Source organism: Biomphalaria glabrata, chromosome 13 (genome assembly GCF_947242115.1).
Source record: "Biomphalaria glabrata chromosome 13, xgBioGlab47.1, whole genome shotgun sequence".
Taxonomy (NCBI): Eukaryota; Metazoa; Mollusca; class Gastropoda; family Planorbidae; genus Biomphalaria; species Biomphalaria glabrata.
This window is the reverse complement of record NC_074723.1, coordinates 12867330-12882242: the sequence shown is the minus strand read 5'-3', so window position 1 is coordinate 12882242 and position 14913 is coordinate 12867330. Positions and strand designations below refer to the sequence as shown.

General features: G+C 33.0%; 1 protein-coding gene across 2 annotated transcripts in view; it reads left to right on the top strand.

Moving 5' to 3' along the window:
* The window catches only part of LOC106059294 (cell death protein 3-like), a 29402-nt gene extending 14549 nt beyond the window's left edge, over positions 1 to 14853 (top strand). Inside the window, exons 6-11 of one of the 2 annotated variants that reach the window (XM_056009164.1) lie at positions 1100 to 1200; positions 2534 to 2707; positions 5605 to 5845; positions 8627 to 8740; positions 11575 to 11684; positions 13608 to 14853. In XM_056009164.1, the coding sequence (XP_055865139.1) occupies positions 1100 to 1200; positions 2534 to 2707; positions 5605 to 5845; positions 8627 to 8740; positions 11575 to 11684; positions 13608 to 13727 (860 nt within the window). In that variant the 3' untranslated portion in view covers positions 13728 to 14853. The remainder of the gene's footprint in view (positions 1 to 1099; positions 1201 to 2533; positions 2708 to 5604; positions 5846 to 8626; positions 8741 to 11574; positions 11685 to 13607) is intronic. The other variant, XM_056009165.1, reaches the window with a different exon arrangement.
* The last annotated feature ends 60 nt before the right edge of the window (positions 14854 to 14913 follow it).

The following is a 14913-nucleotide window of genomic DNA, read 5'->3' as shown; positions in this document are numbered from 1 at the left end:
TGCCATTACATAAGCTTCATAGACAAAGGGAAGAGAGTGTCCTGCATCAGAAATGTAAAGCAACAAGAGATATTGCTTGCTGAAATGGAAGGGAATAAAAAAGCAGTGGAAACATTAGGTGTTGATTAGTCCTGTAGATCCTACAAGCCATTCCAAAAATGTTCCTAAAACCTATGTGTGGCTTAGATTCGATAGAATTAAGAAAATCATGCTAAACATTTTGGAAGGGAGTAGTTTGCAGAGTGTAAGTCAGACAGGGCATCAACTCCTGGCATCTAATCTATGATAAAGGATGGAATTCTAAGATTGAAAACAATAGAGTTAGTGTTAAAAGGGATTCTCTGTTGTATCAGCATGTGCATGGGCTTTATTACTTACTCATTTACTTCTGATCTACATCAATATTATTTCAAAAGTCATTTTCAATAATCCAATTTTACAAAAATATTCTACATATAATCTTTTATGTGTTGAAAAAAAAAAATTTTAGGTTTCAATTTGAACTTCATATTAATGTCATCAAAATCTTATATATATAAAAAAAACAAAATTTATTTTCAGAACAATTATTACGTCAAATATATAGTTATAATACATGAAACTATCACTGCTAACTAGAGCTGATGTTAGATATAGAATAGATCCCTAGCAGAAATTTCTAGCTTGACTGAGATATGACAGTATATGTGGGTCATTGCTGGGTCTGCATTTACACATAAACAACTGCACACTTCCTTAATTTTCTCCCTCAAAGACAATGCTTAGCAATTATTACGTCAAATATATAGTTATAATACATTAAACTATCACTGCTAACTAGAGCTGATGTTAGATATAGAATAGATCCCTAGCAGAAATTTCTAGCTTGACTGAGATATGACAATATATGTGGGTCATTGCTGGGTCTGCATTTACACATAAACAACTGCACACTTCCTTAATTTTCTCCCTCAAAGACAATGCTTAGCAATTATGATCATTATATTTTAACATGTTTAAAAAAATTGTTGAAGAATGTTTAAAAAAAAACAGCTATAATTTTTTAAAAATAAAAACATAGTTAAAAAATAAATTAAAGTTTTTAAATATTTACTTTCAGCCTGGCCATCAAAAGAGCATATAGCTCAACTAAAGACAACAAGTGTTCAGTTAGTCAAAAGTAATTCTAAATTGGCTATTATGTACCAAAATCTAAACACAGTAAGTATCTGATTTGTTATGTTGACTTATTTTTAGTATGCTTCAATAGATCTTCATCTCTTCTTGCAGTCTTTCATTTTTTTTTTCTTTAATCTTTAAAAACTTTTTTTAATATTATATTTTTGGTTAATAGGGTTAATTATGAATTAATCTCCTTATCAGTTTTTCTGTGATGTTTATGCATTGCATCATTGTTTGTTAAAAACCAGTTTTCAGGATATGACTTGATAACAAGATAGCTTTAGGTATTACTCCTGGAAAAACATCAAGTCATCTCTATTTGTATATATCAATATTGTATATTTTGACCTATATTTTTTATCTGTATAAAAATATGATTATCTCTAATTGGTATTTTTTCTGAGTGAATCTTTTTTTAAAGTTTGGGTACTTGTTCATATTGTCTTCTTCATTCTCAAGAGATAATGGATGAGTCTCCATGATGCATTTCTGGCCTTGAGATAAAGGGATTATGACTTACCAATGTGTCATGGTCCATCGCTTGACTGTGTAATACAAATAAATACTAGGCACTACACTTATCACCTGGGGGCTGAGTGGTTAAGTGTTTGGCTTCCAAACCTGGGGTCCTGCGTTTTAATCTCTGTGTAGACTGGGATTTTGAATTTCAGGATTTTTAAGGCACCCCTGAGTCCACCCAGCTTTATTGGGTACCTGACTTTAGTTGGAGGAAAGTAAAGGCGGATAGTCGTGCTGGCCACATGGCACCCTGCTCGTTAACTGTAGGCCAAAGAAACAGATGACCTTAAAATCATCTGCCCTATATATATCACCCCTTGAAACATGGTTTCTAATATTTTTAATCACAGAAAATTCAACTTTAGTTTTACATTAAATAAAACGTAGAATCTTAACAAGACTCCACAACCATTGCCTTATATTAAAGATGCTCATTAAATTGTATTTTTATTCTAGAAAGTTCAAATTTGTTTTACATTATTAATATCTACATTAATAAATTGATTTTTTTCCTAGTTCACTGTAATGGAAGCAATACCATGAGATCTACTGCATTGAATCTCACCGCTGCATAAAAAAAAATTAATATATGGAACAAAATGCTAATATATTTATTTATTTAAAATATTGCTGTCTTTCTTCAGAATTTCCTAATTCCTTTGTAAACAGTATCAAATAAAAATACCTTTAAAATTTTATTTAAAAAAAAACAACATACTTTTTTTTAGGGTATAAAAAAGGGAAATAAATTGTCTTTGCTGAAAGTTGATTGAAGACAATTAAAGAGTATGTTTGAACATTTTTAATAGTTAAATTTAAAACTCTATTGACCTTAGTATTTTTATCCATCTAGGATCAAGTTTATACATTGACATACAAAACAAGGGGCCATGCAGTCATCATTGACAATAAAAACTTTCTTGACTTAGACATTCGTTTTGGATCAGAAGAGGATAGAAAATCATCCCAAAAATTGTTTGAGGAGCTAGGTTTCATTGTCAGTACTTATTGTGACCTTACCAAAGAAGTAAGTTTGTTGGGTTTTTTTTACATGAAAATAGTTTTTGTTTTAACTTTTGTATTTCTTTTTTTTTTCTTAAAGTGTTTGCCAATGTAATGATTATGTTGAGGAAATGTGGTTTGATCATGTCTAGCTGAAAAAAAAGATGTAAACTAACTACGGTCTTGTGACCAGCAAAATGACCAGCCCTTTTTTTTTCCCCTCAACAATGTCTGTTTCTTACTTTGATCTGCCAACTTTGGTTTGCTTACTAAGAACCACCAACTTTGGTTTGCAGCCGGGGTGCTTTATTACTCTCCCATCATGCTCCTTTTTGAGGTGTCTACATAGCTCTGATAGGCTCATCATTTGCTGACTGTAAATTGGAGAGTTGTCTGCAATCCTCGTCTACATTAATGCTAAAACATTTTTTAAAATCTCCTTTATTCCCCCTTTCAGTCAGGCTGTTTCCAAGTCATTCCTCATCATCACACAGAAGTAGGCCAATTCATCAAGTCCTGGTTGTGTGTGTGTGTCTATTTTTTCTCTGTTGTGTGTATGTTGCTTGTGTTTGCATCAATATTGTTATTGTTATAGTAGTAATGCTGAGGTGGACAATTGTAGTCAATTTCCATTTGGACCAATAAAATAATCAAATTTTTATGCTCTAACATGCTGTTTCTTTTTACCATATGAAACTTTGTCACTTTGATATGAAAAGTTGACAACATTTTTCTCTCTTGTACTATTTTTATAGAGTTTATATGACCTTCTTGACTGAAACCACAAGGTTCAGCCCTTAGCTGCACTCTCTTTCTAATCTTCATGAATGACCTCCCGGACCTCATTTCGGTCAATAAGGCACTTTATGCAGACGACCTTTTAATTTGGACTACAGAGAAATATCCAGTGCTGACTAGATCCAAACTAAATAGAGCCCTTACAACTATCTCTACATATTCAAAATTATGGAAAATGGAAATAAACAAAGAAAATTCAGTTTATTCAATCTTTAGCCACAGCAACAAAACAGCAAAAAGAAAAATAAATAAAGAAGAAAATCCAACATATCTTGGTGTAAAACTAGACCAAAGACTGTCTCTGAAACACTTTATGGCAGATTTGAAAGAAAAGGCATCACAAAGATTAAACATAATAAAACACCTAGCAGGAACATCCCAGGGAGCTGAAAAGAAAACCTTAAGACAGTTATACACTGGATATGTCAGATCTGTAATGGATAACTGTCTCTCCATACAAGTAGCTGCCAACAAAAACTATCAATCATCATTAGATACAATCCAAAACCAAGCCTTGCGGCTAATTAGTGGAGGTATGAGAACTACTCCCACAGCAGCCTGTGAAATAGACTTTAATATTAAACCTCTTAAGTTAAGGCGCAACAGAGCAGCATTAGAAGCTATTGAGAGATACAGAAGGTTGGAGGACGATCATCCAAATAAATTACTAACACAGAGAAATAGGAAAAACAACCAAAAAAAGCAAAGGACTCTGATCCAACTTACTGACGAACTAGTAGCCCTAAAACACCACCTACCCAATAACAGAGAAAAAATTACCAGGTTTTCAAACATTACACCCGGACTAAACTACAAACAACCAACCATCAAAACACATTTACTAAATAACACCTTAACAAAAGAATCAAATCCACTGGAGCTCAAAGTAGGCACGCTTGAAACAATCGAAAGCTATCAAAAAACAGCTATCCATATTTATACAGACGGATCGGCTTTCAAAGCTTCCATCAATGCTGGTCTTGGTGCCTTCCTGGTCTTCCCTAAAAATAAACACTTTGAGATAAGCGCACCCTGTGGTGATTACTACTCAAACTTCCAAGCCGAAATTGAGGCAATTACCATAGCACTCCAGACAGTGGAAAACAAATTATATGAAGGAGTGCAAAAACCATCAGATATTGTTGTCTTTACAGACTCCCAATCTACTCTGCAAGCACTTAACAGCAGCACCCCAAGAGAGTTGACAACACTCATTGTGATAATCCACCAGATGATATCAAAATTAAATATCAATATTACTCTACAGTGGATCCCTGGACATATTGGCATCATGGGAAATGAAAAGGCAGATAAGCTATCAAAGGCAGGTTCATCTATGGAACAACCAGATAGACCTGTTAACTACCTCACCCTAAGGTCAATGTTAGTCAACAATCACAAAGAGGAGTGGCTCAACCAATGTGCATCAGGAAACACAGGCAGAGCCATGTACAGAGAAATGACTATGCCTAACAAACTGGACAGTATTAACTTCCTCCCCCGCAAAGAACAATCTACAATCTTCCAACTAAGAACAGGACACACACCACTATTAAATTACCACCTGAACAAAATAAACTCCACACAACTACCCCTTTGCAGACACTGCACCCACCCCTTTGAAACCGTAAACCATATCCTCTTTGAATGCCCCTCCCTAATCCACCTTAGGCAGACCCTACTTCCACTACAGCCCAACATAACCAACACCCTGTACGGCAGTGCTGAACAACTGAAGAAAACAGCACACTTTTTTTCCTTGGCAGTCTGCAAAAGAGCTCACAGCTCAGCAGCAATAAAGCTGGCTAGAAGAAGAAGACAGAATCCTTTCGACTCCCAGTGGAGCATAGATAATCAGCATTAATTCTTCCCTTGGATTCTGTTCTGGGTTATTCTCCTTGGTTCTATGCCCATCCTGCCGTCTTTGCTTCTTATTCCAATAATTTCCTCCATATTTTTGCTTTGGTCTTCTAGGCTTTCTCTTCCCCTTCGGGCTCAAGTCCTGTTTTTTTTTTTTAAATATTTTCTTATTTGTTCTTTGTATTGTATTTTTGATATTTGGGTATTGAGAAAGTTTCCACGTTATTTTTTAAAACAAATTTTTCAATTTTGAAATCCAAACAGCAAATGCTTGAAACTCTGAGAAAAGAAAGTGAGAGAATAGAAGCCTGGCACCAATGTTTTGTACTGGTCATACTTTCACATGGAGCTAAAGGATGTGTGTTTGGTACTGACGGTGAAAAATCCCTAGGTGGAGATGACCCAGTGAATGCTATATCTGTGGAGGACATCAGAGAAATGTTTTGTAAAGTTCCCAATCTGTACAACAAGCCAAAGCTATTTTTCATTCAAGCTTGTAGAGGAGGTATCTTACTTGAAGATATTATCATCTCTTCTTTTTTTTTTAACTAGGTTACATTGAGTAAAAATCATGATTGCATAGGTATGCATGGGTGCTATTCTTTGAGTTCCATTCGATTCATTTGATTATTAGTATTAAATAATTGACGTAGTAATCAGTGATGTAAAAAATCTAAATATTATTGTTGCAAATTTTGACTGTTACTGAACTGTGAAAAATCTGAAATAGTAAAATCAGCTTCCCAGTAAAATTAAAACTGTATTCTTCGTTTGTGGTCACTGTACTCCTATATGGTTGTGAAAGTTGGACACTGAACACTGAGGCTGAAAGAAGAATCCAAGCTTTTGAGAGTAAATGTTACAGAAAAATGCTGGGTATCAGTAATCTGGAAAAGAAGACAAAGAGTTTGTACTTTTACAAGTCAACACTCTGGCTGGCAAGAAGGAAGAACTCCTCAATACTTTGAAAGCTGAGCTTGTTTGGTTATATTGTAAGACATGACTAATTGTCAAAAGTCATCATTCAAGGTACAGTGGAGGGAGCATGAAAAAAGGGTCGTCAAGAGAAAAGCTGGCTGGAAAACATAAAAGAATAGACTGGCCTCTCTCTTGATATCCTGCTTAGAACAGCTGATTTGGAAAAGTGGAGAGATTTGGCTAGTTGAACTGTCACAGCACCCCTACCCTGAAAGTTAAGGGACAGATGAGATAAGAGAGAAGGGTAATATAATGTAAGGACTACTCATTGTAATTGTTTGTGAAAACAAGAAAAGGCATAAGTGATTTAAAAAAAAATGATTCAAGAATTAGTGCCAAGAAATTCTGTGCATATTTGGTGTGGTGACTCATGACTATAGATGATAAACTTTTTTTTTTTTTTTTGTGTCCTGAATATCGTATGTCTGTCAAGAATTATAAAACTTAACTTCATTTATAATGGTTTTGTACTACATCTAGATTCTAGAAATAAGAAATCACCCTTTGGGTCAGGACTTTGTGATTTTACCATCACAAAAGAGATTCAAGACACCGATAGCAAAGACAAACAGACACAAACACTTTTTTGTACCCCTGGCAATCAAATCATTAAACAGAAACAATTGATATAACATTTTTTTCGTATGTAAATTATGAGTGAGTCAGGTTTGAATGTACATATTTTTTCATTGTTGGTGTCTTGTTATGTAAAGGGAGAGTGATCCTTAAAGGATTATGGGCATGACATGGCCTAAATTGTGCCGATGTGCCTAAACTCAAAACTCAAATTGTAAGACAAATTTCCTCACGGACAATAAAGATTATTATTATTATTATTATTCATGAATTCAATGTATCCTTCATAAAATTATTAAAATATATTTTTATACATAAAATTGATGTTACATTTAGCAGGTTTTTAGCCTAACAGAATTTGTTTCTGTGTTAGTATCAACTATGTGGAGATTTTTTTCTTTTGGTTACCTTCAGCTATTTTGGTAAAGTTCATGAATGTTGGTTTTCAGAAATTCAAGTTTTTCCAAAGTTTCAGTTGATTTCAACTTTTGATGGATATTGTAATCTTTTGTATTTGAGCTTCTTAACTTTGATACATTCTGTACTACAAAATTAAATTGCAGATTTTATTCCAGGTGACTGTCATCATCGTTTTGGTTGTTACTTGTAAATTCTACACTTTTCTCAATGTTTTAACTTGTGTTTTCTTGACTATTCCACTCAATTAATTTTTGGCATGGTGTGACATCTCTTTTTATGTTGTGGTTTCTTATGTACGTAGAGTTCTGGCATGTATCTGTGTGACTGGGTTCTCTTTACCAAGCTCAGATTATATTTTTTATTACACGGAACAGTAGTGACAAAAAAAGACATATTTTAGCAGACAAATTGTATGAGATCTAAAACATAACTTTTAACCATAAGCCGCTAGACGTACAAATAGTAACTACACAAATATAATCCGACTATGAAGACAGTTTTATCTCCCAAGATGTGCTAAGTTCCAAAAAAGAAATATGGATACGTCTGCTCTGTAGCGAGACTAAATAACAACTCTCAAAATGCTCTTACTTTCTTTCTTGTTCAAAGGTTTTTCAATGTCTGGTGTAACAAACGGAAAGCTCCATGTATGCTTCTAACTGTTGATGTGATTTTGAAATTTTTTTATTGTTATCTTTTGGGGCCAATCTTTATTTTTTAAATGTAGGCCTATTATTAGAATCTATTACAAGTATTTCAACAAGTTTCATGCTTTTTTTATTCAAAATTATTTTATTTTTTAAGTGATACATACCTTTTTTTCCTTCCTTTATTATTATTTGTTCATTGTTTTATTTTTCATAGGTCTGTTATGTTAATTTTTTTAAATTTGAAGTGTTAATTAGATAACCTTGTGCTGATTGACGTAATTAACAAAAATAATGTTCTCCTGTTAGATACCTAGATACTTACCTCCCTTCCAAAAAAAAAAAAAAATAACAATCATCAATTAAAAATAGTCGAGGTCAGAGTTGTGATATTGATTTGGAAAAAACAAATAATTAATTGGGTGGGGGGTGAGATCATAAAACATACAAAAAGTTTTTAATTGCATTACATCATCCAATCTAGTGTGCCCTATAAGTGTGCTGCAATGAAAGTAGAGTGGATATTAAACTATAAATAATATAGAATAGATTACCAAACAACAGACCAACAGGGGCTACCTATCAGTTTGCGTTATTTATCTTCCCATATTTCAGTTTTGGAGATATCATTCTTTTTATTGACCTGTTTTTTTTTTAACTTTTAGAAATCTATGATCCAGGACTTGATGAAATTCAACAATGTTTAGCCCAGGAGCAAAGTGATGGTAACTCTACTCCCACACACTCAGATTGTTTTATTGCTTTGTCAGTCACAACTGGTATGATGAAAACCTAGTAATATCATTGTCAGAGAGTTTGTGTTTGTGTGTTTCTATGGTGACGGTGGGAAGAGGTTAGTGATTGGTTGTGAATGATGTAAGATAAACAGCATTGTCATCAGCGGTCTTGGTTAGAACAGACCAGAACCTGAGACTAAAAAGAAGTGTTATTGTAGCATGATTTTGTTCATTTATATTATGACTAAAGTCTACTACATTTATTTTCATTTCATATCAAGTTGATTCTGTCTATATTATAATGTCAGTTCTATTTAGTATTGTTCACTAAGAAGTTATTCAAGTTATTTCAAGTTTTATTAGTTAAGATATATTACAACTACAGCGGTTTAGTTTGTCTACCAGCAGTTTGGTGCTACAAAAAAAAAAAAAAAGACCATCCACAACATCCATACTGGTCCTTAAATTCAACTATATCCTCTGACACTTTTAAGCTGCAGTTATACTGGACTGTTGTCTGGATGGTCTCTGGTATTTTTTTACTTACAACTCTTTGCTCACGTCATGACCCATAGAGCACATAATGTTAAAATTATTATTCCTCTCTTTATTTTCTATTTTTGGCATGTGAGAGTGATTGGTTTTTTTTTTGTTTTGACTGTAAATAGGACTCGGGACATGTTGGTTTTTTTAAATGACAACATTGTGTTAGTGGTTTCGCTTTTTTAGTTTATATCACTGAACCCAGAATATTTAATAATACAATTTTTTTTCTTTATTAAATTTAAAGTGACAAATTATATTTAGGTTTTTGGTTTTTCAATATCTATGGATTAAATGTAGAATTATATTATATAGAGTTTTTAATGAATTTTTTTGTTATATTTTGTTTTTCTGTACTCAGTTTAAACTTTTTAAATGACGTATTTTCTTAAATAATTTATTTTATTTATTACACTTTTGTAGCAAATTCATTTTCCTTTAAAATAAAAATCAAATATGTTAGGTTATTTAATAACAATTAAAAAAGGTTAGTTTTAGCAACACTAACCCCCCCCCCCCCTGCAAATTTTTTTTCTCCCCAGAAAACTCTTTTTTTTTAAAATCAGAATATTATGCACTAAAAGATTTAATGGCAGAGCCAAACCAAGATAGATGAGGTTACTCTGATAGCAAGTCATCTGGAATGGGACATTTTAGTTAAAGCCAATTCTTTTGTCGTCATCTTGGTACTATTTTGTGCATAGGGCAAAAATGACTACCAAACCAATAACTGCAAGATAACCATTACGTAAGCATCATAGAGAAAGTGAAGATAGTGTTGTACATTGCAAATATCAAGCAGCAAAGGACATTGAAATGGAAGGGAATAGAAAAACAGTGGCAACTTTAGGTGTTGATGTGTCCTGTAGATCTAATAGACCATAGAAGAAACACATCCCTATTCTAAAGATTTTTCATAAAAACTATGGCGCATCCTATCAGCCTTATCATAAAAATTGTGTCACGCTTCAACGCAATATTCGACTTGAAAAGTAAACAATGTCCCATTCAAGTTAGCAGCTGTGGCATATGTCTAGCAATTTACACATTTTTGGTTCATGCATTAAGTTTGTTTACAGAAGATAAGTCAGACAGGGCATCAACTCCAGGCATCTAATCTAGGGAACTAGGAATGGGATGAACTAGGACACAAAGATAAGTCTGACAGGGCATCAAATCCAGGCATCTAATCTAGGGAACTATGAATGGGACGACCTAGGACCTGGCCTAGGGCTTGAGCCATGTTCGGTTCTTTGTTTGTGGCTGATCCACAATGGGGTGGATGTTCACCAAAAAAGGACAACAAAGATTAAAACTACTATGAAAAACCTCATCCTGTAGAGCTATCACGTGTCTTTCACCTTCATGACCTGAGTTGAACATATAATGTCAACCTAAACTGTGACAAGAGCAGTATTTTAAGTTTAATCATTTCTGTCTAGTTTGGCAATCTGAACATTAAAATAAAAATAAACTTTTAAAAATCTTAAATGCTGCTTGTAAGATCATTTGCAACAAACAAATCACACTTGGACACCTGTTTAAGAAAATCATTGCTAAGAAAGCTATAAAGAATTTAAGCGTAAAACAACACATTCTGATTCATGATTTTAAGATTTAATCATCACAAAGGAAATATAAGACACTGATCACAAAAATCAATAAGATACTATTTTGTTCCTTTGGGAATTAAATCCTTGAACAAAATGTCACTCACTGTTGTAAATGTCACATGTAATGTTAAAGAGAAACTGGGGTATGATTATATACATTTTATGTGCTATGGTTTAATTTTTTTTTCTCTAATAATTGTAAAACAAAGTTCCTCATGAGTAATAAAGATTATTATATTATTATTATGTTAGAAATGAACGAGTATTCATTCTCTGGCACTGCCAGGGTCAAGATTTGTTCAAGAGAAACAAAATTCATTGTAGTCCCTTTAACATTTTCCACTGAGGAATTTTACTGGTGGTGTGGCAATACTGCCCTCTGACAGGCAATGAGAATGTTCCTATTATTATTATTATTATTATTATCATATACTTTTCACAATTCTGAGAGATTTCTTATAATATTAGAACAGTTTCACGATGTTATTTACAACTTAACTGTCAATTAAAATGATTAAAAAGGCTAGTTTTGCATGTAGGTTGCAACCCTATTTATAAATGAATTTAACCTAATTAAAGTTAAAGACCTCTCTCTAGTAATTATATATCTGATTAGCTTTCATGATTCTATAATAAAACTGTATTTTACTTTTGTGGTGCTCGTCTTAGTATCGGTTAAGTTGAATAGTTTGATTAATGTATGCCTTTCCTTGCCCACAGGTGTAGCATCATGGCGTGTGACTACATATGGTTCTTGGTTTATACAGGCTGTAGTCTTTGTTTTCACACATTTTGCTCATCTCTGTGATCTCAATGAGTTGATGCTGAAAGTAAGTGAAACGTTTGCTCTGGCCTTTGATTTGTGTGTGTGTGAGCATTACTTTGACAAGCCTTTCATCAGAGTATACAAACATTTTCAGTTTTGTAGTTCAAGTCTTTGAGAACATAACAACTAGATCTAGCCAATCTTTGCTTTTCTTTTTTTTTATACACCCATGAGTGAATAAAAAAATAGTGTTTCATTGATCCCTAGGAATGGACAAGACTATTTTTCTGTATCCCTAGGAATGGATAAGACTCTTTTTCTAAGACTCTTTTTCTGTATCCCTAGGAATGGACAGGACTATTTTTCTGTATCCCTAGGAATGGACAGGACTCTTTTTCTGTATCCTAGGAATGGACAAGACTCTTTTTCTGTATCCCTAGGAATGCACAGGACTCTTTCTGTATCCCTAGGAATGGACAAGACTCTTTTTCTGTATCCCTAGGAATGGACAAGACTCTTTTTCTGTATCCCTAGGAATGGACAAGACTCTTTTTCTGTATCCCTAGGAATGGACAAGACTCTTTTTCTGTATCCCTAGGAAATAAATATTTTTTTTTTTAAATCTGTTGAATTGTTATAAGGTCCAAGTCTTACTACAAAAAAACAAAACAATGTAATTTGAAAAGTCTAATTAGAGTGTTAACTAAGTTTTGTTTGTTTTGGCGCACTGGGCAGTTTCTAATGAAGCTCATCATTTCTACTTTTAGTTGTCTATCATGTAACCTTAGCATTTAGTAGTCTATCTCAAGTGGGATGGGGGGGGGGGGGGATTTGGCGTGAGAGCTTCTGATGGTAATTTATAAAAGACAAATCATTTTTATTTTCTCTTAACTTGACTGTGATAGTGACATGCTTCCCTCACACACACACACACCCATATATATATATATATATATATATATATATATAGGGAAGGTGTGTGTTAAAACACACACACTCATTGAAATGTTGGTGATATAACAATAATTACACAACAAACTTAAATTTAAAACCTAATGGACAAAAATAACTATTGTTCTGTACATAAAAAAATATTTTAGAACACAAACACATATACAAAACATGTATCATTCTTTTTGCAATACCTTGATTTAATTCTTACTTTCATGGAATTGGGCTGGAATCTGGTCATGGATCAAGAAAATAAACCTAAGGATTTTCCTAGAAATTTGACACTTGATGTGTATCGGGAAAAGAATTACTAGCTCATTGGCCATTAAAATTTTTTAAAGTATAAAAACAATTAATCTTGAAGGGACTATACATCTTCGGGTATTTCTGCATGTAAGCATTACTCATTCTAGAGTTTAATAAATTAATGTTTAGAAACATTTTGCGCACCATCTTCTAAGTCTAGATCTAAGGGCCTAACATTAGAATATTATAAAATGTTGTAGATTTATACATTTGCTTAACCTTCACTTATTCTTGTGGGGAGAGGGGGGCAGTGGTGTAAAAAAAGTTCCTTTTTTTATCTAGCATGCATTAATTATTGAGAGCAAAATAATGTATCTATAACTTGTGTTAAGGAGGTATTGTCTTTTTAAACAAAGTTAAATAGATAAACATGTATGAGTAAAACATTTTGCACCATTTAAACGTCCGTTGCCAAAATGTCCATCTTGCCAAAATGTCCTTCTTTGTATTTTATGTACTCAGCAGTGTATCCATCGCCTAGGCAATGTGTTAGGTTCTACATTATAGGGACTTGGCTATCACGCCATTATTATGAAGAACTATCTGTGAATACAAATGCTTTAATCTTCAGCAAGGTGTTTAGCCCATAGGAGTTGAGACTGGCATTTGACCAGCCTCCCCCTTCTCTCCTTAAGTGCAGTTACATTAGTTATTCAGCGCACTTTTACAAAAAAAATGAATGATATATCTTTGTTCTATAAACTGTTTTATGTATTTTGCTTATTTCTAGGTCAATGATCTTGTTTCAAAAGCTATAACGTCCAAAGGATTCAAGCAAGTTCCAGAAAATTATTACACGTTGAGGAAAAAATTCTTTTTTTTTCCAGGTCTTGGGGAAGAAAGACATTAAAGTAGGCTAGGTTCAATAATCCTAAGTTTGTATGAAGTAGGAAGCTTACATTGATTTGTTAATCCATGAAAAAAGGATTTAGGTAAAACAAATGTTTAAAATGTAGAAATCAAATAAACCATCATCTAATTTCCACACCATTAATACACTTTGAATCAATTTTACAGAGCAAGTAAATCCTCACTTCTCAAAATATATATATATATATATATTATTATTATGCAAACCAAAGTAAAATTAATATTTTTTCACTTATCTTTTCATTTTTTGTAATTGTAAGACTCATTTTGTAAAACACATCATATAAAGGATGATTCTGAAAAGTAAAATAAAATATTATTTTTAAAAAATTATATTTTTTTCCCAACTGGGCAGTAGCTTAATCTACATTAAATGTGGCAAAATATGTAGGTCACATCAGGGTCTGCATAAAGTAAGTAAAGTTTCCCTTTCAGACCTTTTGATCTATAACAAAATTTAGTTTCATTTTGTTGGTGCCCAGTGTGTTTCTCTAAAAGCATCCAATGAGCTTCATTGATTTCAGATATTTCTACATTATTTAACACAACTTTTAATCAATGCAACTTGTCTTTCATAATAAGACTACTACTATGTTGATGTATTCTTCTTCTTCTTCTTCTTCATCGTTCTCATTGTTATGTTGGAGTGTTCATATGACTAGACCAATACATGAGATGAACTGCGCAGTGGTTTCCAAATCAGGGAGCTCTCCATATAGTTTTCTTTCTATTGGGGTGATTTGGGGCCAATGTCTTATACGGGCCTCTTGGTAGAGAGAGCAGTTTTGGAGGACGTGGTCGGCATTTTCTGGTGATACTCCACATGGGCAGATTTCACTGGTTCCAATTTTGAGCTTCCGGAACATGTGTTGTTGATGTATTGTTAATATGCTATATTTAATTGAATGTTGGAAGTATAAGTATACACATTTCTTTTTTTTTTAACCTAAACTATTTTTTTATGCAAATGTGATTGGTGATTGATGCAAATTTTATGATAATTTTTTAAAATAGTTTTTTGTGTATACTCTGCGTTTTTTTATATTTCTCAGTGGAGAGTTGTTCTTCCAACTATTTGAAAATAAATAACATGTTTTGACCTCCTATTGATACTGATTAGTTGTTTTTTTCAATTGTGTAATATGTGAGCTTTTTCCAAATTCTTC